This window comes from Pelmatolapia mariae, linkage group LG10_11 (genome assembly GCF_036321145.2).
Source record: "Pelmatolapia mariae isolate MD_Pm_ZW linkage group LG10_11, Pm_UMD_F_2, whole genome shotgun sequence".
In the NCBI taxonomy this organism is placed as follows: domain Eukaryota; kingdom Metazoa; phylum Chordata; class Actinopteri; order Cichliformes; family Cichlidae; genus Pelmatolapia; species Pelmatolapia mariae.
The window spans coordinates 68,227,595-68,252,497 of record NC_086236.1 but is presented as its reverse complement, the minus strand read 5'-3'; the positions used below and the strand labels follow the sequence as shown (position 1 = coordinate 68,252,497).

At 39.0% G+C, this 24,903-nt stretch overlaps 1 protein-coding gene across 2 annotated transcripts in view; it reads left to right on the top strand.

The window, feature by feature from the left end:
• The first annotated feature begins 12,959 nt into the window (after nt 1-12,959).
• dpy19l1l (dpy-19-like 1, like (H. sapiens)) overlaps nt 12,960-24,903 on the top strand; it is a 31,004-nt gene continuing 19,060 nt past the window's right edge. Inside the window, exons 1-8 of one of the 2 annotated variants that reach the window (XM_063487625.1) lie at nt 12,960-13,305; nt 13,742-13,766; nt 13,867-13,954; nt 16,188-16,325; nt 17,237-17,357; nt 20,141-20,234; nt 20,469-20,526; nt 22,143-22,234. In XM_063487625.1, the coding sequence (XP_063343695.1) occupies nt 13,083-13,305; nt 13,742-13,766; nt 13,867-13,954; nt 16,188-16,325; nt 17,237-17,357; nt 20,141-20,234; nt 20,469-20,526; nt 22,143-22,234 (839 nt within the window). In that variant the 5' untranslated portion in view covers nt 12,960-13,082. The remainder of the gene's footprint in view (nt 13,306-13,741; nt 13,767-13,866; nt 13,955-16,187; nt 16,326-17,236; nt 17,358-20,140; nt 20,235-20,468; nt 20,527-22,142; nt 22,235-24,903) is intronic. The other variant, XM_063487626.1, reaches the window with a different exon arrangement.

Genomic DNA, 24,903 nt, shown 5'->3' with positions numbered 1-24,903 from the left:
CTGATCTAACTTGCTGTACAAGAATATAGACTGCAGACTGGTAGGGAGGCACTGTGGGAGTGTTTGTCTATACAACCCAGTAAAGATCTTTTTATTTATGTCCTGCAGATCTCACACTAACTGAAAATACGCGCCAAGTTTGCTTTGGCTTACTTACTTTTGAAAATATTTGACCAGTTTCTTATGCCGCCAGTGAGGTGATTTAGCAATTTGGGTGGCTTTTTTAAGTAAAGTTGGTTCAAAGATACAGATAATATTTATCTGTGAAGTTATTACATAAACAATCATGAGTTACCAAGATTTGCTCTTTTTTGTCTTGGATTGCTATTGGGAAGGACAATGTGTAGTTCAGGTATTTATATTAAGAGGCCCTTTTGCAGCCTTTGTAGTTACGATGTTATTACTGCCATCACGTCTACAGTAGGAGGAGACTGTGGTGGATGGGTCAGCAAAACATTGGACTTTAACATGGTAGAAGTGGCATTTCCTACGTTAGTGTGTGTGGTATTTTCCCCCCTGAACCAAACCAAGTGATTTTTGTATGTAGACCTAACTATACACAACTTCCATTCCTGTACAATATAAATATTTTTTCAACACTGATTTTTAATACAGATTATTGGTCCTTCGTCAGACCATCAAAGAACTGATGAAGAACCAGTTACTTCAAAAGTTAGTAGCAAGTAAACTGAAAGGTTGATTGCAGCTTAACAAAAGGTCAATACAGGCCAGTGATTATTAAAATAATGTTCCCCTTAAGGTCTCACTAGTAAATCCCTGCTAAAAAGCTAATAGAAAAAAATATTGCTTTGGCTTTTAGTGTCTTGTTCACATCATAAAACTAAGAAACCATCACGTCTGCATCTTCTCTGTGCCTCTGTCCCCATCGGCCTCCATCTCACCCCCTCTGAGATCTCACTAAGGGGCCCATGGAGAACCAGTCCTTATGCAGTGTGCATGAAGCCATGCAGAACACTCATAATCTTTTAATACTCGCACAGGCAGGAAAGATTAAACCGTCAGAGTGTTGACAAGTGACAGAAGAAATTTTACGAGTGTGTAAGTCCCAGCAGTGGACTCACACACATGCATTTACACACTGTGTGCTGGGTCTACTCCCCCCTTTTTCTAAATGGTCAGCAACTCTTCACCTCAATTAAAGCAATTGGCTTTCCAGATTGCTTCCTCAATACTTGATCAGGTACATGTGTAGCAGTAAGAGGCTTAGTCAAAAATCGCTGCGGTAATGGGAAGGAGGGAGGACTGAACAAGGAGGGAGGACAGAGAAGGAGAAATAAACATAGACACTAACCACATCTGGTGAAAGAGCTTCAGGAATTTGGATGTTTCATTTCTTTCACCCTCTGTTGCATTTGTGTTTTATCTTCTGTAATCACATGAATACTCTGAAAACCAAGTTATGTATCTTACAGTACAGACTTGTCCAGCTGCTGCAAAACATATTGTGCTACTGCTTCTCTTATTGGGCAGAGTTTGATTTTATTCTTATATCCTATTTTTATTGTGGCTTTCTTCAGTTTTTATTATTATTATTTTGAAATGTAAACATAACAGAACAATATTGCACGTGATTCTTTTGCTCCATTTCAAGATTTTACATTAAAAAAATGTAGCCAATAAAATATACTACATACAATATACCTTATACTACATATATGCTTACATATACATACATATATGATATTGCTGCTTTATTTGAAAGTGTTTGTGGCTGTGATATGTGGCTAGTTTTACAGTAATATAAATAGACTTTATTTCTTCTGGATCTCTGGACACGATGTTTTCTCAGTGTTACATTTTGGTGTGGCTTTCCTTTTTCCCCCTTCTGTGTTTGGCACACTGTCCCTCACTGCTAACTGGTCCATTATCCCGAAGGTCCCAGCTGGGTGACTCTGGAGGCTTGTGTTGATTGTGGCAAGATGAATTTGTGTCTGTGTGTTGGGAGGCTGACGTGGAGGGAGAGCAGGGCCCCTCTGGCATTGTGTAGGGTCTGAAAAGAGGTCACTGATTTGGGCTAATTATATTACGTCGACCCTACTCAGGGCTCCTTAGGTCTACTTTCATATGTGTGTGCATGTGTGTGCATATATTTGTGTATGTGAATTTCAACATCCATGTTTGTGAGGATTGGTTTTAGGCATCCATGTACAGACTTTATTTAAAATACAAATTTAAAGGACCTGGTTTGATACACGACTGATCAAACTTTCAAAATATCATGTAGAGGCATTATTCATAACTCTGACCATCAAACAAGGTGCTAACGCATATTTCTGAGCCAATATTAACAGTTCCAACTTATTAACAGTTCCAACTTGGTAGCTAAAGCAATTCACCCATGTGTATTCCTCATTGCTACAGATAATCCTCTGTGTGTTGGCCTGCTGACTGTGTCGCTGCTTTGCTTCATTTGTCTGCACAGCCAGCGTGTAGCAAAGCCCATCATATGACTGCATGCTCTGCACATTGGCCTAATCATATGGAAGAGATGATCACAGAGCAGGAAATCACAGCACAGGGCCAAAGGAAACAATCTTTCTGCACTGACTTAAGCCAATCACGTCCTCTCTCTCAACCCGCTGCTTGGCCTCTTGCTTGGTCTCGCTCTCTCTCTCAGCCTCTTTAACTTTGCTTTGTATTGATTGCTGTTTCCAGATTTGGAAATTTGATTTGTTAATCTGTAGAGATTTTAACATAATTTCTGAAATTTATTTGCTGATTTATGTCTGCTTTGGTATGTTTGCATGAACACCACACAAGTATTATTCACATTCCTATATTTATTATATTGAATGTGTAAATAGTTAGTAGGAAAAATGCAAGGCATACAGTAAATTCAAAAAAACTTTTGCACAGTATATTTTGCTAAGAGGTGCAGCAACATGCAAAACCTGAAACACATATGAAGCCACATAAGATGAGACGGAAGCAGAGTTTGTACAGTTCTAACCTGCTTGAAAGTCCATATATTTAATCTTCATCACAACCTGAACTCAGATTTCAAGGCTTTTCTCTGGATGTTAGCTGTATTTTTCTTCATTTTCTGTTAAGATGGCCCCTACACGGCTTCAGTATTGTTCTATAAAGTTCCAGGTTCTGGGGAGGCCAGTCCATGACATAGAGTTGTGTTGTGGCATGCTGACAAATGAAACTGTTATCAATCTGATGCTTTTTTGAGTTGTGGAAATGGAAGCATTATCACATGGTGGGTCAAAATCTGATAGTATTTTTCTGTATTTATAATTCCTGTTTCAGTTTTGACAAAATCTCCAACTCAACTGGCTGAAATGCAGACACGAACCATGAAAAGCCTCCCGTTTGTTTTACAGATAGTTGTAGATGTTACAGGCCTTCAACGGAGTCTTTTCCTCATCAGAATTTCACATCATTCTTTACTGTTCATTTACACATACATTCCTCTTTCCCCCAAAAGTTTTGTTTCTCTTGTAATAAAAAGCATCACATCTTATCAAGTTCTCATTTTAAACCCACTTAGCTTTTTTTCATGTATAAGTCTACAAAATCAGTTTCCTTATTTACAATAAATCTGTGACTAACTGCTGTCCTGCTTCAAAAATATTTTTGTGCAGTAGCATCAATGCTGCTATTAACCTGCTTATTATTAACATTGTAAACTCTCTTTATGTCTTAACATGTTCACCAATACATCACATATGCAAACAATAAACAAATATATTCTGCCCAGAAATCGGTATAGACTAGACTATTTGCATATAGAAACATAGTAAGTAAGGTTATGTCAAAATCATGTTACTCAATTGTAAAATTTCCAGTAACTTTAGAATAAAAGAGGTGTGCCCCAGAGCTACATTTGCCACATAATGAAGCACATGCACTAAGGTCTGCCATCTAATTGCACTACAGGTGGAATAGCAGCTCTCATTACAACTGGTGGGAAAGTTCTGTTTTCTCTCAGTCTGTGAAAATAGACTTTCTTACAACATTCGCATTCTTCAAACTAAGACAAAAAATGGTTTAATGTCCTTATATGTGCAATACAATTAACTCAGACTACTAACCTGTTGTATACATCTCCATAACTCCAATAAAATAAAATAAGGCATTTTACATCAATTAATTCTTAAACCAGATTACAATTGTGACCATACATTTGTAGGTGTCACATACACACTCACCATTGCACTTCTTCATTACATATCGAGGACAATTTGGATTCATCACTTCTTAAGACTTGTTGCCACTGATTTTCAGTCCAATTATTGTGACTGATGCAGAACAATTTGGTATACCGCTGCCTTTTCACGGAATTTCCCTTCCTTAAGAATGGCTTCTTGTCAGTCGCACTTCCACAGTAGCTAAATGGAAGGGCTAGAAGCATCTCTCAGGTCTGTTGCCAGGCCTTTGCTGAATAAGTGCCTGAATATACGACTGAAAAATTGGTTCTTTTTTAAGTTGTCTCTTGTGTGTAGACACAACACTGCTTCGTCCCTAGAGTTAGGTGTCATTTTTTGATGCTTGGATAAGTCATAGGTCAGTGTTAAGTAAGAACCAAAGAAGCAAACAAGAAAACAATCCTCTCAAAATCCTCTGAAAATACAGACTGCGTAGAAAAGATGGTGGTCATTTCTCAGTCTGAAAAGTGAATTCAGACTTGAAGCATCTTAGACCTGTATTCTCTCTATTGGCCAGGAGGGGGCCACGCTGCTGGCATTAAAAACGTCCAGTTACATAGAAGTCAATGGGGAGAAAAAAACTGTCTGCTCCCTTGATTTTCAACCTCAGTAAATACTAAGAGTTCTCAGCTTCAAGTGTCAGGTCTTGTTCATTACATACTATTTACTTTTTAAATTATGGGTTTATTATTAGAAAGAGTTGGCTCAGAATATGACTGACAAGTTCCTTCTCTGTGAGCCAGAAGTCACATGCTATATTTTTTGGTCAGCTGAGCCCCTTGTTTTAAAACATGGAGCTGGTAACCATGAAAACTTTCAGTTTGAGGCTTCACAACTCAACGTCATATCAACAACCATCTGTATATAAAGTATGTCCATAAGGCATGAAATGGATGCAAACAGTTCCAGTCTTTGCTGCTATCTTGCTTTGGTGACTTAATTTTCAGTTTCAAGTCTCAACAACACTAATGGGGGAGATGTGGTATTTACATTCTGCCTCCAACCTGCTCAGAGTTCTTTAAATGGAGTAATTCACATTAATACTTCATAATTTTACAGCTTAACTTGATGTAAAATCCCCGTCTCCTCCTTATTTTCATTATGGAAAATGTAAATTTGCAGATATTTAATAGAAAAGACATATAATGTGAATATATGAATGTAATTAAAGCCTCCATACACTTTATTCAGTTTTTCAGTCAAGACAGCATAGAAGGAGAATAGAAGCACCAGCCCTGATGTTAAGTCTGACATCTCACCGTCAGTTTATCTCTCCATCAGGGAGCAGCAGGTGAACTGGCTGACAGCTTTGTCCTGGGAAGCGAGGGATTCAAACGCTCGAGGTCAAGGTGCCCTGGTAATCCAGGCAGCTGTGTTACCAGGATTAAGATGAGGCCAAGGCCATCGTTGTGTCCTGCTAAAACAGGTGTTGCCATGACAACAACCTGAGGGGTAGAGAAAAAGTTCTATATCTGCACCTGCTGGGGTTAAAGGGAAAACATTAGAACATGAGAATACAATTAAGATATTATCACATGGTTGCCATCAGCTACAGAATTAGACAGGTGCCTTCTTCATTCATATTTTACCTTTCTCAAATTTGTAGTGTGTTTCAGTCCAAATGCCTTTCCTGTGGTTACTTGACACTAGAAAGTGTTTTTGTAATTTAAACATTAACAGTAAATGTAAATACCCAGCACAAATACACCTGTTCCTACAAACTTGCTTCAAGAAATTGTGAGTAATAAAGTGTCATAATACTTGTTGTAATAAACCCTAAATGAATGACAAGAGGCCCATAGCCCATAAATTCTAATTTTTTGTTAACTGACTTGACTTTTAACCAAAATACAGTATTAACAGCTAGCGCGCTTACCTTGATGTTTTTGACTAGCACTTTTATGAACATGGTGTCCCTCAGCATCTTTGCCCTGCTGGGCTGGGTTTTAGCATTAATGAGAGGAACCGATTCAAACCTGTCAAGTGTCAACGAGCAGGGTTATAATTGTGAAGTGGTAACTTAAATGATCCCGAATACAAAATGTTATACTATGATTCCAGTCTGTAATCCAACAAATTAGCTATTAAAATAAATGATAATAAAAGGCATTTTTGACTGAATACCATCAGATTTACTGCCAGTTATCCTTATTTATCTCATTAATTAGAACTGGTTTTCAAGCAAATACTCCTATTGTGAATTCTTCTCTTAGGATTACTCCATAGTAAGTGTGAATACAAACAGTGTCTCCAAATGTTATATTATACTTCTTATATATTTAGTCCAAACCAGTCAATGGATATTAAAGTAAGAATTTAGCAGAATATTCTCACTGTTAAGTTTTGTTTTTGTTTAATTTAAATTATCACACACACACACACACACACACACACACACACACACACACACACACACACCCTGTCTGACTGATGTGGTGTTGTGGCCCTGTGGCCCCTGGAGAGCACTAATTGAATTGGTTTCCAGAGAATACTAATGGGGCCTTAATGTCCAGATAACTGATACTCACACAGCGAGTGATCATTGACACCATGTGTTTCTGCTCTGTTATAAACATGTCACAACAGCACGGGGGGCCATTTGGCCCGTAAATTAATTCCGCCCTCCTGTTCAGTCCCTCCCCGGTTCATGCACACATGTGATTTGCTTAAATTACACTTATGAAGACAAGTATAACACCTGTTCAATCAAGCAGGTCGTCTGCCTCTCAGACAGGCAGAGAGACCAACACACTGCCATTGCCAAGCCTAAAGCGATGCTACCAGCAAGACTAGAAAATGTCCCCATTGTCAGGACCTGAAACTCAAATTAGTTTTCATAAATAGAGCAGATGTAAGTAAGTAAATCTATACAGTCAACATTGTTAACACTAAATAGTCTTGTCATTAGCCTTGCTTTAGTCTTTCCTCTCTCTCCTTTATTGTCATCTTATTTTCTATCACCCTCAACAATTATATGCAGTAATATAATCTGTCTTATTTGATCACTTTGGCTTTTTTTTCAAGCAAAAGAGTAAAAGAAATTTTTTTAAAAGAAATGTGATTTGATTCATCCATTCAAGTTACTTGTGTATTTAGTACTCTAATCACACAAGCTTTCAGGCTTAAAGTGAGATAAAAACACTCTGTCCAGCTGTTGTTGTTAAAGAAGATGCTCATTTCTGACTTTTTATCAGCAGACCGTGTTTTCATTGAGTCATCTAAATGACCCACATGTCCCCTGAACAGGTTTCAACTCAAAGTACAGCACAGCTCACTGCTATTGTCATCCATATACCAGCAAAACAGCTAGGAAGAACACTGGCAACACCAGAGTCTAAGTTGAAACCATTCAATGTCTTTTCATTCATTAGTCATTTTTTCTAAAGCCTCAGGCAGTTTTTTAAAGTCTTTGTCAAAATAAATGGGAAAAGAGCCTCAGTTTTAATTAAATGTTTTATACCTGTTTTATATATAAAGGTTAATTTATCTCAGTGACTTACTTTGGGCAGTAAAGGGGCTCCACTGCCTCTATTTTCAGTGTGGAAAATGGATAAAATTCTTGAGGTAGGCCTTATTGTTTTTTCTTTGGTTTGTATCACCAAATTAAAAAGAAAACTTTTAAAAATTGTAACATATTGTTTGTTTAAATTCAAAAGCTAGCAAGATGCTCTTTGTCAGGATTAATAAGAGCTCGTGGTTGCTACAGTTTTGTGAAATCGTTTTATTAGTGACATTTCTTATTTTACATCATTTTCACACAGAATTTGGCCATGATATTGGATACGATACCACTACAATGCCAGTTAAAGGGTTACCAGGTATCAATGAACGAAATTGGTTGCAAAAAGAGATGCTCCATCAAAAACCTGCTAGGTGATTGCTTTGGTAGCTAGCAGATTGCTACAGTTGCCCATAGTTTTGTCACACTTAGACACTTGATAACTACTAATACTATAACTTGAGAGAGAAAGTATGACACAAGCTGGTGATGGAGAAGATTCACCTTCAAAGTAAAAGTTTGTCCTTACAGTGGCATGTTTCAAAAGGCACATGGCCAAAAATAGCCAACAAGCTACTGCCATGTGGTTACAAGTCACATGTCTGCAAAACCTCATTAAAAATACAAGGACTGTTTGCACATGTTGAAATGATTTGACTGCAAGAGAAAGAATTTTAGGATGAGACACAGTGGACAAGAAGTGGACATAGTAGTCATGTAAATGTTTGGGTGGGGGGGTGGGGGGGGGGTGGCTTGTCTTTGTTCTACAAATTCTCTTATGTTTTCAGTCTTGTAAAGAAAACTGTAAATATTGGGTCACGGGTATAGTGAATACCCAGGAATCTACAAATGAATCTAACTTTTCTTTAGCTAAATTCAACTGGAAACCCTAAATTAGCCCATAGCCTGCAAAATGTAATTAGAAATGATTACATTTAATTACTAACTGTCTTAGTAAAAAACTGTCTTTTGTGTAGGTTAGCTGTCTTTAATTAGCAGGAGGTCAAACCTCATGCCACAACACTTACTGTCAGGACTTTTAGGCTGAGTATACCCACCCACACTCTCACCCCTTCGGTGCCTCTGTCATGCTGTATATGGTGTAAAAACAAATTCCCTCAGTGTAATCACAAGCTGAGCTAACAGTTTTCAATAGTTTCTCCTTCACCGTCGTCCCGTACAGCAAAACCTCTGCATTTCTGACAGCCCTGGCTACCGCTCAGCATCAGTTATTGTATTTTGTCTTGGCCTGTCCGCCTCTAATCAGAAGGGAGTTTAAGAAAATACAGCTATGGTAGCGAGTAGGGGCAGAGGGCTTCTGGTGGGTTGGAAATTGGGGTTGATGATGAGAGATGTGGCATGCAGGAAAGGATTTTTATTCCATGCGATGTCCACATGTGCCGGTGGTTTTCAGGCGAGGCTTTGGACAAGCAAAACAGGGAAGGCACATACGGATGGCACTCCAAAAATAACTGCAGAGGGTGGTGTAACAATAAGCACCATGTCAAATGTTTGTAGGCAGTGAGAAAGCCTGTTTGAACAAAGTTGTGACATTAAACCAGTCGGGAGAATTACAGTTTGTGAGAACCAACTGTTTAAGGAAAGTGAACAGTCCCGTATGGGAGGATTTAAAGTGGTGAAATGAGTCCATTTATTCAAGCTCACATGTAATATACCTGTAACTTGCACCCATCTCACCGAATTCCAGTTCCAACACCAGCCTCAAAGTATTTATACCTGAAATCTTGGCTTTTTCATTCTCATAGTGTCATTTTATTCTAGTTCTGCTCTGTTATTCTTACGCTCCAGTTGTGTGACTTGTGTTTGATCCTGTTTTCTGCCTGCCTCCCTCTCTGCATTTCAACCAACTGGTAATCCTGCCTGCACACCTGCCAATATGCCAGCCACCCCAGCCTATCTGTAATCGTTAGTTTGCACTTAAATAACCTACTAAACAGATCCTGCCTTTCTAAAATTGCTGCAGAATAATTTGAAATCCATCTCACTCCTTGCTGATGAAGGATACGCAACTTGAGGACTTGCATGGATTTAAACTTCCTGTTTTCCCATTATTAAAAAATGTAGTATGCCTCTGAAACTCATCACATCTCAAAGAGCTGTGCCCAGACACTGGAAACAAACACACTGCCTTATATATAATCATCATCTCTTATGATTATATCTCCCTGCACCCACATACAAGCCCGCCACACCATAACCCACCCTGAACGGGAATCGATTGTTGGTGGAGTTTGAGAGAAATGTAATGATGTCACTCCCATTTCTTCTTCTTTCTCCTTGTCAGTCCTTCCCGAAGAAAAACAGATGAGATGAAATCATCTTTGCTGATGTTATTGCCTCTGCCTTCATCAGTGAAATACATCTCAACTCAAACACATCAGCATCAAAGTGTCTGCTTTTCTTCTTGGAGTAATTACCTGCCTTACTTTTATCTTTCTTTCTTTTCTTTCATTTTTTTATTAATACTCTGATGAAAATGATGATTGTGATGATGATGATAACAATGTGAAGATGAAATGTGGGTTAATGGTTCACATGTATTGTTGTCATTTAGTGACATCTGCTGGTTATTCCTGATGGTGCTAGCAATTTTCTGACATTACCTTTTTGTGGTCAATAATACTTTCTGTCCAGTTTCCTTTATATGCTAATTCTTCTTATTTTTTTTATATTTTAAACTATTAGTTAGTGATGACTTTTTTCATTACCCATGCACAGGTTTAACTCAAAACAGACATACTCAGTTGTTTGAACTTTGTTGTTTTCCAGTCTCTGACTCAATCATGTTCATGAGTTCAGGATTACATTCAAGGCTCACATTCATTACCAGTATTGATTTTTTTCTAAGATAAAATAAATGAATGTAAATAAATTGATTGGGACCAACCCTCATATTGATACAGGTTTCGAATGTATTTTGCATATTTTTAAGGTTTCATGTATAGTTTTTAGTTCATTTCCTGCAATACTTTCAACTTCTTTTGAATGCTGTGTTTATTTGTGTATCTTGCCATATTTTTTTTTTCATTCAGTTTCCATTAGTCTGGAGGAGTCCAGGTTTGAACCTACACTGTCCATTTGTTAACTCCTTGTCCTTCAGTGCTGGCAAACACAAGAAAAACAGTTGAAAATGAACCGAAGGGACTCATGAATCAAAAATATCATGTGATATGGAAACTTTTAAAAATAAATTTCAGCCTGGCATCACAGCCGCCGCATAGCTAAGCTAGTTATCTCTCGTTTTATCTCAGAAACCGAGCTGTAACTTTGAATCGTACATTTTTATTTATGTAGTGTTACTGCCTTCATGTTCCATGGTTTTTATGTTCATTTCAGTAGATCAGTAGATGACTAAGAGATGCTCGCAGGTTTGATGAAACAGTAATTCATTATACGACTCGTTACATTGCTTTCATGTTACTCTGTAAAATGACCTGTTTTATCTCATAATTGCCATTTAACAATATAAACATATAGGCTATAGTCCTGTACACCAGCACAAATCGCTATGCTAATGAGGACACATATGATCTTACTATTAGTACAACACAAAGTCAACAGCACAAACAAGCAAACTGATCGCCATGGTGATTCTAATTAAGAAACACAAATAGGTAGAAACAGAGGCTGCAGCCTGACTACTCATCAGTTTATTACCTGTTGAAGTTCAGGGTCTGGATACTGGGCTGGGGTCAGCATTCATTCAGCTTTAACGTCACTCAGGGTTCTTGGCTGGTTTAGTGTTAGCATGCCGACTGTGCAGGTAGCAGCATAATGCAGCTGTATCTGTCCGGGATGCACTCTCCACTTTACTATCACGCTCTCGTCCTTTGTGCAATAAAAATAAAAGTAATGTCCATATCATGTGTCACTGTTTTCCTCCTCCAACATACAAACCAAAATCAGCTGTGTGTAGGAGTGCAAGAACCGATAAGTGGGATCAACTGGCACAGACCAACAATTCCAAGGAACTGGACAAGTGGGAACCGACTCTCTACAAGAACCGGTTCTCAATTCCCATCTCTATGTGGAAGAGTGGAACTTTAACCCCATGTAACCCGGTTGCTAGTCTGTATCTTTTATTGTTGTGTCATCATCAGCACTGATAAATGAAACAATAAAAGTTCACACAACTTTTAATCAACTCCTGTTTTTGATGGAATGAGTATCAGTATAACAGGTCTTGTAACTCAGCTGGTTTTCATTTTGCTTGTAACCATTATAGTGCCAGTTATCAGTCTACAAAGCCTATATCCTTCATTTGTTCAGAAGAAACAGAGAGTCCTATTTAACTAATACCAGAATGCTGTCATACACTCAGAAGAAAACAGCTGGCAATATCATAAAATCAATCAGAGGAGTTGAATTTATCAATCATTTTTATTTTTATGTGTGTGTGATGCTGTACCTTTGGCTGCATATCTGACAGGATTTCATTTAGATGCTGCTCTGCTCCTCTACTGCTCTGGTAGTGAATCGTGTCAGCTTACAGCTCAGTATCTCACGTTAATAGAAATCTTCTTTCTGCTGCTTCAGCTTTATTTGTCTGCAGTGGAAACATCGCTGCCAAGGCAGCTAAAGTGGCACTTGTAAAGAACACATCCCTTTCTGAAAGAAACTTGGCATACTTCTAAAGAGCACTGGATCTAAACCAGAGGAAGCAATTTGGACAGTCTGAAAGTGCCTGATAAGGTGATGGAGGCAAGTTATATGCTGCTGGAACTTTTTGGAAAGCAATATAAATACATTTTTTAAAAAGTAAAAGCTATCTTTCTTGCTCAAAAAAATATAATAAAAATAAGAATTCCTTATATGTTACATATCATAAACGATACTTTGCAGAGATATAACTACAGTTTTTTTTTCTGTTTATGCCTGTTTCATGTTTGACATCTTTGTAATCTTTTTACAGCGTGTGATTGTTTTACATTGAGATTTGGTGGTTATGTCTTTTTTGTGTCTATTTGGGGTCATTTCAGATTTGCAGTCTTTTTTTTTTTTTAATTGACCTTTCAACAAGAGAGGCCCCTGGATTAGCCCCTGCAAGTGTCTGTCGCATCGGGTAGTTGCACATTTTAGATGTATTACTATTTATTTATTTTTATTTTATTTATTTCGCATCTGACACTAAAAAACTAAAAATAAAAATGCACTCGCGGTTGGTGTTGCCATGGTTACGATCCCAAACTCATTGCAGTGGTGCCCAACAGCCACCAGGGGGCGCAGTTTCACAAGATTTCTGGCAGGAACCAGTCAAAGCATCACTCAGGTAGTAAAGGGGCAGATTCGAGGACCAGATACGAGCGTCTGTTGGGGCTGCGCAGCTCACACCCCTTGGGTTCTTCAGCGGCTGTCCGCTCGGTTTAACTCGTCTCTTTTTGGAAATCATGGTGGCTAAAACCAAAAAGCAAACCGGGAAGAGTCCGGCGACCCAGACTGACCGCGACAGGAGCCCGCTTGTTTCGCCACCTGGCAAAAGTAACGTTAGGCGACCAGGCAGGGAGGGCAAGGTTTTCAACAGCACGCATTCAAACGGGCTTTCAGGCATCAGACACAAGCTGGGGCTAACTCCGTCTGCAGCCGCCAAGCTGGGAATCACTCTTCTCCTCGGTAAGTTCAGAACCACTAGCCCGTTAGCTTCTTGCAGAACCACAAGCTAACGAGTGCTAACACTAGCAGCATTAGCGGCTCCGCTAAATTAAGTTATCTCCGCTGCCGATCACTTGGCTAACGTTAGCTCACCCTAACGCTATCTCTCTAGCGGTAGTTACCTGCTGTTGCTGTCCGTTAAAATCAAATGAAAGTGTCCCGTATTTCTTTCGCCTATATGCCACATCAGCTCCACACGTGTTAACAGGTTTTCTGGCAAACTTCAAGCTTGGCGTTCTCCTCTAAATGCACAATAGTTATAACCCCCGTATCACTCAAAGTCCTCTCTCCTGTAGTCTAACCAGCGGTTTGTGGCTTTGCAATTCTAGCCTCCTTTCTCAGTGATGAAGTAGCTTTTTCTTCTGCAGTAGTTAAAGTTAATTCTTTCTGTTCACAGCTGCTCTGACTGGATATCTGCACTGGTAAGCTGCGCTTTTATCGGCTTTACCAAGTTATCGTTCACTAACTACTGTTGCGTTTACTTGCTCTTACTTCACACATATTTCTCCCCCCTGCAATTAGGTATCATCTCACACAGCTCTTTGAGAATGACAGGCACTTTTCACACCTGTCTAACCTGGAGAAGGAAATGGCTTTTCGAACAGAAATGGTAATTTTTTTCTTTTTTGTAAGGCAACAGCAGGGTGCACAAATCTTTGATAAATATTGTCATCTTGAATCTTGAAGGGCACAGTTTTTGTATGGCCACTGTTTACCATCGTCTACCTTTATTTTGGCATAAGACAGTAAAAAGTGTGCAATCCTTTGCTACAAAACAAGATGATCAAAGTCTAAATCAAATTAATATTTAGCATGTATTCCCTTTACCATCAAAATAACAGCAGTTGTTCCTGGCGTTTGCTCACTGCATTTAGGGGGGCTGTTTGAGCAGATTGGAAAACTATCTTGGGTCTTTCAATAACCCCAAATTCAATCCCATGATGTTAATGTATTTGGCTATATTTTAGCCATGCACTACACCTGTTGCAGAGAAGTTTATTGTCCTTGTAGCTGAAGATACATGTGAATGATGTCCACACAAAAACAGACCTCATCAGACCTACACTAAGAGGGCTTGGTGGTTCTGATATGCTTAGATGGATATTGTGGTGGCTTTCTCTTTTTCTTTTTTTCTTTTTTTTTTTTGAGCTGACTTGCCTGATTTGATTACATGGTCACTGAAAATCAATAAAGAGCCATTGTGAGTGATTATTTTTATATATTTAACTTTGTTTTGGTTGAGATTTCGACATGTGCTGAGGAGGGATGGTGGATATACTGGAGAAAGGATGTTAAATATGGAGCTGCCAAGAAGGAGGAAAAGAAGAATGGCACAGAGATAATTCATGGATGTATCAAAGGAGGGAATGTAGAGGGTTGGTTGGAGGATGATAGGGTGAACCCTAAAGGAAGCAACTAAAACAGGATGATGATTTTGTGGTCTCCTCTTCCAAGAGGACAGTGCATCCATCAGGCATGAGGGCTCCATGATTTGTGTTCAGCTATGAGAGGATGTGAATTATAGATTTGTGTTAATAACAGATACCAGCCCATCTGAACATATGTGGTGGATTTTACACCCACGTGTTAGAAAGTGCTCTCCACCGTCTTCATTAAAAAAAACCTTCACGTTTGAGCTGTTGTGGTAGGATGTGGGCCAACAACTTTCTCAGAGACTTTATGCCTCTAATTCCTTCTAACTATGGCATGATATATTTTATTTTGTCATGCTGCCAAATGACATTGAGACAGATTAGATGTTGCCTTGATGGTACTGCATTAAAATAGGATTTTCAACATAATAAGTGCATGTGACATTTTTAAGGGAATGGTTTTTTTTTCTTTGGGGTGGGGGGGGGTTAGTAGTTGTGCTTAAAATTTAAATGTGTTGAAGTTAGCCACACAAATCAGGCAGAGGCAGCTCTTTGGCTTTCACAGCATGCTTTTTTTTTTTAACATTTTCATCACATTTTATAGACCACATCATTGCTGAAGTCATTAAAACTTAATGAGTAGATTGTTATTGGCAATAAATATTTGCTGCTGCCCCAGTGAGCATATAAGCACTGTCACGTTAGCCTTCTGTAAAACAAAATATGACAGCAGTTTGCATTTTTTTTTAAAAAAAGGCCATCAAAGTGAGATCAGCCTGGTTAATAAAGAAATGCAAGGCAAGCTGATCACAAAACATTCCTGCATAGTTAAGATGATGTTGTAATAATTTCCCAAACACAGTGCTTCTATTTGACATGCAAACTGATTTCCAATGAAAAGTTGGTTAAAGTGAACTTTGACCCTTGAGCACACCAGCCAGAGTTGGTCACCAATAACCATTGCACAGACGTCAGCTGAAGTGAAAGGGGGAGAGAATAAATATTTAGAAGACTTACTGTTGACTGATGACTGTAGTTAACCTAGTTTGACTAGGACTGTCCATTCAGAGAAAATCAAATCAGTAATACTAACCATGTTGGACTTTACAGTTGTTACTCATCTGTCACTTTCCATGTCGATCGCTCGATAAAGAGCTGCACACGAGCAAAATCAACATTTGTCTCTATAAGCACTGCTGCTTTTTAGATCACCATCACTCTGTGTAAAAGCTGCTGATGTTTAAGTGACGCTCAAGGTGAAAACTTTGTCAGATGAAAACAGAATACTTGTCTTGCTTTCCCCCTGCTGCGTGCTACCAAATGGGCTGCGAGCCATGGCCATCTGCTGAGCCTGTGTAACTCATTCCAGTTTCTTCTGTCTGAGTTGTAGTGCTGGAGTTATATTTAGTATCCGTCTGCTGCCTTTTTCTTTCTGTAATCTTCTGTATGTAATGTTCTTTTTGATACCAGGGTCTGTACTATTCCTACTACAAGACAATTATTGAGGCTCCTTCTTTCCTGGACGGCCTTCACATGGTCATGAATGATCGGCTGACAGAGCATCCGCTGGTTATTAACACACTGAAGAGATTCAACCTCTATCCGGAGGTAATATTGATTTTTGGCAAATTACCATGCACGTATTTTATTTGCTGCTCTCAGACTAAAATTATCCATAACTTTGAAATATTTTCAGAAGAAGATCAAATCTTCATTCTCGCACAGACTTTTAGAGGGATGTATACAGTGAATCCCTTAGTACAAACAAAACTATTTTACAGAAGGAATAAAAGGTTTGAAGAGTGAGGTAATTTTATCGTGAAGATGTTTTTAAGCTTTGGGATAAAAAAAACCTTTTTACAACACTTCATTAGTATTATATTGTTTGCAGTGTTGGCAGTACAAGAATCTGGATGCATTTAATGAGCCAAATCAGGTAATGCAGGTAATTGGAGAACTTACATAACAACAGTTTATGAATTTAGCAAATAGATGTTTGGTGATTAAACTTTTTTAGTCTTTTAGATAATTGCTTATGTTGAATTTTGCTCCATGCATTTTCTCCTTTCATGCATCCCCTCTACTTTTGTGGTATACATGCCAGATTAATGCGCTTTCCTAACAATGAATCTTGCTGGATGGAGAAACCAGATTTCTTTAATTCTTTCTTTACGTGATGGTTAAGAAATATGCTCACTGAAGATGAGTGAGTGAGTAATCAGGTTACTCTGGTGGAACAAAATAAAGGAGAGAGATGTGCTGAAAAGCCAACGTAGAGCATTGTTGCAGAACAGACTGTGAAACAGCAGCGTTTTATCTCCATTGTCTTTTTGTAATTTTCTGAGAAGCCAAATTGAAAGTTGAATTAGGTTATGATAGATTGCACAGCTTAACATTGATTCTTTTGTGTGTGGTTTATTTATTTATTTTATTACAGTTAGGTGACTTAAAAAAAATTATATACATATACATAGTGTGATGTTTAAACGGGATTTTTACATCCTGTCTGTTCTCCCCAGGTGGTCCTGGCCAGTTGGTACCGGATGTACACAGGTGTAATGGGTTACTTTGGGATTCCCACAAAAATGTGCTGGTCCATCAACAGAGGAGAGGGACTCACTCCTGTGGACAGCTGTGAAGGTAAACACTGTTGCCATGGCATGTAAGTCTTAACTAGAAACGTGCTCAGTTGTGTGCATTTAGACACACACACACACGGGTGAAATCTAATCCGTTCCCGTATTTCATCCTACTTGGTGACAACTGTAGCCCCTTTGCTTGAATAAATGGTTTAGCTGTCACTTAAGATGTAGAGAAGTACAAATATCGCAGATTTGAGAAGTTTGGTAAGTAATTCTTGACCTCATTTAACAGTCCGGCAGTCGGCTAAGAGATCATTTTTAGGCCTGTGGTTTAAAAAAAAAGAAGAAGTAGTAGTTAAGCTTAAGGCATCCAGGCATCCTCTGCAAAACTAACATTTACTGAATAACATTTAATGCGAAAGAAGAGAAATATACTCATTGATTTTTTTCTTCTAGCCTTGAGGGGGAAAAATGCTTTTAACCTTTTCCACATCTTTTTTTTTTTTTTTTTTAAGTTGGCTCACGGGAACATTTCCTGGAAATTAAGTCTGCTGACAGAAAACAAGCAAAAGCTGCTGTCAGCTTTCCTTTGTGAAGCTGCAGTCTCCGTGTTTCTGTCGGTCTCATTAGTGAATGTGGCACCCCACGGCTGATGTACACAGGCTGTTTTCACAGTGTTTACATAAACCTGATGCAAGCTGCATTGCATTTCCTGTAACTGTCAGCCAGTATGTTATTTTTGTGTGGTTTAAAATTACACAATAGAACGGAACAAGCAGAGTTGGAGCAAGATCCGTTTTCTGTTTGTCCAGTGATTTACCGTCACATCACGGAGATGATGCGATGCAGCTCTTAGCGATGTCAACGCATCTCCAATCTCTTAGTCATTGTGGCCGTGTGGGTCTGTTCTGTGTACCTTCTTATTATGCTGGAATCATTGAGAGGAGATCGTGCCAAGAATATAGCAGCGAGACGTCATTTAACTGAGCAGCGAAGTGAACAAAACCTATTTGCTGTCACTAAAGTTTCAAACTTTAATCTCACCATCAGAATTTAGAGAATGACTTGTGGAACCTGCAGTCGGATGTGCTCTAATAATGTATTATTCCAGTTTGATGGTTTTTGTTTGGGGGTTTTTTAACCCCACTTTTTTTCTTTTTTTTTTGATAGGGCTGATCGTGACATGTTGTTTAATGTACTTCCTGTTGTTATGCTTCAACTTTGGTGTCATTGAGATATGACACTTCAGCTGCTGTATTAAAAACTGTTATTTTTGTCACCCATCGGTTTGCTTAACTGCTTATCCAGTTCGGGGTCATGGAGGTGTTGGAGGCTATTCCAGCCAACACTGGGAATGAGGTGGCATAAACTCTGGACAGGTCCCGGGTCTATCACAGGGCTAAATTAGAGACCGACAAACAACCATTCATACTCTGATTCATACCTACAGTCAAGTTAGAATTATCATTTAACCTAACATTCATGATTTTTGTCTACGGGAGGAACCCATGCAGACATAGAGAGGACATATAAATGACCTTAGTAGCATATATTTATCTCACACATACCATTACATATGGATTTTTTACTATAATTTTTTAAGTAGCAGAACTGAAAATTTTTGCAACACAGTCTGCAGGAAGTGATCAGTCTGTGGTGTCTTCATTGCAGAAGCAGAGCACAGAAATCCTACCTGTTTCATGGGTTATTTTTGCATGACCTAACTTACTCATTTATCTGCAGTGCCCCAGTTTGCACACAAAACGCAAGCAGTACAGCTTGATTGAGATGCCTGCAAATGTGACTTTCAGATCATTAAATATGTAGGGGTGTGTAGGGGTGCGTTTTCAGATTACTCCTGTAATCAGAGATTCTTTTCGTGATTGCAGTCATTTTCAAGGGGTGTTAGGGTGTGTGAGATGACTGCAAAGTGGTCTGACAAAATCAAAGGTGAAGTTAAAATCATGCATAAGTTCAAACATATTGGCTGTGCTAGTCAGTCAGAAAAACTTAAAATCAATAATGTTTCACACAGTGCACAAACTCACAGAAGGAGGTATGTCTCCCATCAATATTTCACTGTAATAAGTTGTTAAATCTTGCAACAAAGTTTCTATGTTTGCATCAGTGATGTAAACTAAAGCATAATTATCACCTGTTCGATGGAGAAGGATAGAAGGCAGGCCTACAAGCAAAAAAAAGTGCATATTAATAATGGATTTGCTTTAATTGGCATAGGCTCCAGTCCCCCGGTGATACGGAAGAGGATGGATGGATGGATAATGTACAAAGTCATTATTATAGAAAAATGTTAAAGCAACAGTTTCTCACATGCTGCTCAGCCTCCATGTGGGTGGTGCTGCTGCTCAGAGAGAGAATAGTAGGATGGTAGAGCTTAGCAGTATTATTCATACATTTTTCAGTTGCTCTTTTTAAAACAAGGAAAATCTTGCTAAAGGAGCATGAAGCGCTATTCTACATGACAAAATAGGTAATTAGCAACAGTAAGGTGAACTGAAGTGAAAATAACTGCAGACAGAGATGATGGGTTTGTTTCACATCCTATGCGACGTGCAAATATACCAGTAGTTGAATATTCACGTACAGCTTTTGGTCATTTACATTTGTAACAATTTATATCAGCAATTTCCAGTGTCCAAACAATGTCCTCAAGTTACTACTTTCTAATAAGTTTTTGTGAAATGTAGCAAATTAGCTGGTAAATGGAAAAATAATCAGTTATCATGTTATCAAAATTGAATTATATGTCAGAGAACTCTATTGGTAGCATTTAACCTGGATAAAAACTGCATTTCTGCTTGTCTCTGTTGCACGCTCCAGGAATGGGTGACCCAGCCTATTTCTATGTGGCCTGTGTGTTCCTGCTGAACGGCATGATGATGAGCATCTTCTTCATGTACGGCTCCTACCTCAGGTAACCTCTCCAGCCCAGCACTCTCTCCTGACTTGCTCACATGGACACTAGTGAGGAGAGGATGATTTTTAAATGGTCCATCCCAGCAATAAGCTGTCAGGCGTAGACCATTTGTCTGCTGTCTCTGTCAGATTTATAGATTTGAACTATCGGAAAGAAGATAACCTCTCTGAATCCGTCTGCTGCTTTCTGCTCTTCTTTTAATCCCACCTCATTTTCATTTTTCCTCATTAGTGGCAGTCGACTGGGTGGCGTTATTACCACATTGTGTTTTTTCTTCAATCACGGTGAGGTAAGTGCAGTTCCTTTAATATCTTTATCAGGATATTCAAATGTTGGAGCTTTGGGAAGTGTAAGCTTCTGAAATCTGTAAAACTCAAAATGGAAAAAAAACCCTCAGAAAAAGAGAAGGATGGTTAATAGGGACTCATTTCAGCCCTCAAAGGAGCTTAGAGTTGTTTTTGGCTCGCACTCAAAGCTGAATCCCTCCGCCTATCTTCTTCTCTCAAGTTTCCTCTAGAACAAATTTCAGTCAAGCGCACACTCGAACGCATTTCTGTCCTTTCCCTGAGTGCTATGGCGGCTTGTGACAGCAGCATCTGTAATTTCCACTTTTTTGGAGGAAGTAGTAAAATGGCAGTCTGGCTGGGTAGGCGCTCTCAGGTCAGTGTTGACTGCATTAAAATAGAGGTGTGGGTGTTTATTAGCCTTTAGAGACAGGCTCACTAATCTGTGAATTATGCTTCTGCGGGAAATCTAAATCGTCACTTGCTCTATTATCTGAAACTAATTTTAACTTTACGCTGTAACCTTCTGCATGACCTGACGTTCACCTCTCGAGAAATGTAACGACACGTCGGGTGGACGCATACCACAACAACTTGAGTGGTGGGGAAGGTTGCGGCATAGGGATAAAAGGAGTTTCTGGTTACAATGCAAGTTAGGGCGTAGATTTCCTGCAGAAGTGTAAATCAAGCTTAACAGCTGGACCTAAGCAGACTGCTCGCTGGGTCCGTGCACTGATAAAAGCTGCAACTGTGCAGCTTGTACCTTATTAGTCTACTGTTCCTGTTTTCACACTAAAATGGAGTAAGGAACCAAATTAATAAATGATTTGTTGGAATACAAGAGCTCCTTATTCTATATTCAGCATTTTACATGGTGTTATTTTTATTTTTTTTATTTTATTTCAGTTTTTTCTGTTTAATTGTGAGTCTTTCATTTGTAATATTTTTTACTTCATTGAAGTTTTTGGGGTTTTTTTTGGGGGGGGGGGGGTTTGGTATGGTATCTCATGTTATGGAACTGCACACCTGCTTTGCTATGAGCCACAATGCAATTCATGATTAATGCTATAGCGAGTATATAGAGCCATATCAGTCAAAAGTAGACATTCAGCAAGTTAGGTGCAATCCATTTGTCTAAACTTGATTGTAGGCAGTCACTTTATTTGAGGATTGAAAAGCATGAAGTACAGTCACAAAGAAACAGTCACACATCAGCCTAAAGTTGATTAACTACAGCTAAATGCAGTCACTGGCTTAAACTTTCACCTGCTTTATTTTATTCTAGTGAGGTGACCTAGAATTCATCAATAAATGTGTTCTCCTGCTACAGCATAGATTAAGAACATGCAAACCTCCTCACCCACAGTGTTTTTGCATTTAAGAAATCCTGCCAATAGACCGATACCAGATGTCTTACATTAAGTGTCTGTAATCTCTACACAAGCTGTGTGTTACTATACAGTCTGTGTCAATATAGGATTAACTGAGATTTATTTATAAGCTGCAGAGGAGTAAAATGTATCTGTGTTTTGTTTTGTTTTTCTCTCAAAGAAAATCAGAGCTATGTGAATTTGAGTTTGAGCAAATTTGATTCTTTTCTTGTCCACGTGTATTTTATCAGAGCACTCGAGTGATGTGGACTCCGCCTCTGAGGGAGAGTTTTGCCTACCCTTTCCTGGTCCTGCAGATGCTTCTTCTCACATACATCCTACGGTAAACTCACTCAGCGTCTCCACTGCTCTGCTAAATTCATATCGTTGTAATTTGGTAAAGTGTTTCAGAATGTGCAAAGGTATCACAAACACACCTGAGCACATCATGAATAACTGTCATGTTAATACTGGTGTGGGACCTCGCTTTGCTTAATGAACTCCAAATGATGGTGGAAACATCTTTTGTGATTCTGCTCCATGTTGACATAATTGAATCACAAAAGGCCTGTTTGCTGAACAGCCATCTGCCACATCCCAAAAGGGCTTTACTGGTTTCAGATTTGGTGACTGGGGAGGTCAACAAAATCTGATCTCAGTATCATGTTTATGAAATCCATACTTGGAGACTTTTTTGACTAGGGCTGTGCAAGATGACCAAAATCTCATATCCCCGATATAAGACATCTATCGTCCCGATAGAGCTGGGCGATATAAGATTTTTTCATATCACGATATGTTTTTTTCATTTCAGGCGATAACGATATATATCACCATATAAGCCAAATAACTATATTTGTAAGATTTAAATGTGCCGTTGCTCACAAGTAAAATGTGAAATAATCTGCAGCTTGTTTTGATTTAAATTTTTATTTCCCATAATAAGTTCAACAGGGTAGATGTACTTAAGGAACGTGAGACTTCAGTTTCAGATAAATAAAGGCAAATATTGCAAACTACACAAAAGGCAGCCGCTAAAGCATTTAAGTTTCAAAATAGAACAAACAAAACAGACTACTAAATTGTCAATTCCACTTTGAAACCAAATATTAATCCTAAAAATAAATCTTAGTTTGTTTTACAGAAGAACAGACAAAATTGATTAACTTTTGTCAATATCAAATAAACTGAGAACTAAAAGGAAATTCTCAATCTCTCCTTGTTGTATAGCTTAGCTTTTCAAACAGTTTTAACTAGGGATGGGTATCGTTTAGGTTTTATCCGATACCGGTGCCAAACCGGTACTTTTGAAACGGTGCCGGTGCTCAAACCGGTGCTTAAAGAATGGAGAACACAAAATTGGTCCAAAAACCTCTCATGTTCAGCTGTTTTTTGGGGGGGTTTTTTGTAAAAAGATAACAGTGTAAGCCTTTTCTTCAGCTATAGGGCATATATGGTATCACTCTTGGCTGGAAGCAGTGCTTAAACAATGGAAAAAACACAAACTTTGTCCAAAAACCTCTCATGTTCAGCTGTTTTCCACTTTTTCTTTGGTCATTTTAGCCTTTTTGGCCAGGGTGAAGGGAGTATCTGCCATCAAACAAGAAGACAGCCGCATGTAACTACAACAGTGTTTGCTAGTTCACCTTACATGCATTAATTTACACACGAACAACATTAAGCTACTGACCCAGAGAAGAACGGCTGCTGCTGACATCATCATCCTCATCATTTCTGCTACACTGGCAGGGCTAGCGGCCAGGACTCTACTCTTCGGGTTTTTGGGGGATGTTGCTAACTCCGGGTCCGATAACAGGCACCACACCCGCAGTAGATGTGCCGGTGTGAGGTCTCACAGCAAGCTATCAAACACGGTGCATTTCTCGGCTTTAAAAAAACCGCTATGCGTCGCCAGGTGTTTCATCGGATTTGAGGTGTTACCTCCTTTGACAGTATCAAAGTACCAGCTTAAAGCACTTGTTGCAGGCTGCTGAGTTTGCATCTTTTGCTGTGAAGTACAGCCAGACTTTTGACCGCTTCGCCTTGGGCATTTTTAATCTGTAGCTCTGCTCTAAAAGAACCTACGTACCTGGACCCGCCTACTATCCTCGGAAACGTAAAATGATTGGCTAGAATTGGCTCAGGAAAAAAAAAGCACCGAAATAAAGCACCGAAATGTGCGCTGCTTTTCGGTCTGGTTACTACCGTTTATGTGATGGCACCGGACACCGGTACCCATCCCTAGTTTTAACAGTGACTTTAGTCTGACAAAAGCCGAATGACGAATTAGAGAAATTGAGCATGCACGGGTTTATTGTATTTCCAGACTTGCTTTCGGCACAATTTACAGTGCGCTACTCTGTTTTTTGTCAGACTTGAAATAGCCGAAATACCTTCACACTACGGAACTTCTTCCGTTCGACAATCTCTCCAGCATTGGAACCATCATCGTTTTTTTCTTCGGTAACCTTCGCTCACGCTCTCGGTTGATTTTTCTCTAGTCGGCAAACTCATTTCCTTCATTACCCGGGCGGCCCGGCTGCAAAAACAAATACACATGTGCGCCTTGGCACTTGTGCTGTACGTAACAAGTCACGTGACATGACGCTGCGGCTGTGATTGGTTCGGCTCTGCGCTACTTAATTTGGATTGGCTGTTCTTTTTTTTTTTTTTTTTTTTTTTTAAGAGGACAAGAGAGATGAGGCCTATCGCAACAGTTTAATTTTTCTATCGAGAAAAAGTTATTTCGCAGTACATATCGTTATCGTTCTATCGCCCAGCTCTACGTCCCGATAACGATATAAATCACAAAAATTTTACATTTTCTGTAAATTCTGTGAATCTCTGGCAGCTCGATTTGCGTGAAGTGTTTCCAGCTGGGTGTCGTGTACCTGGAGTCAAGTGTTTTAACCGATGCATGAAACAGCGTGCTGCGGGGAAAAGCCTGTTCTAACGTTTGAGTCTAAGGTTTATTTTTTAGCACCTAATGGCTCTTTTTTGCTTCTCATCCAT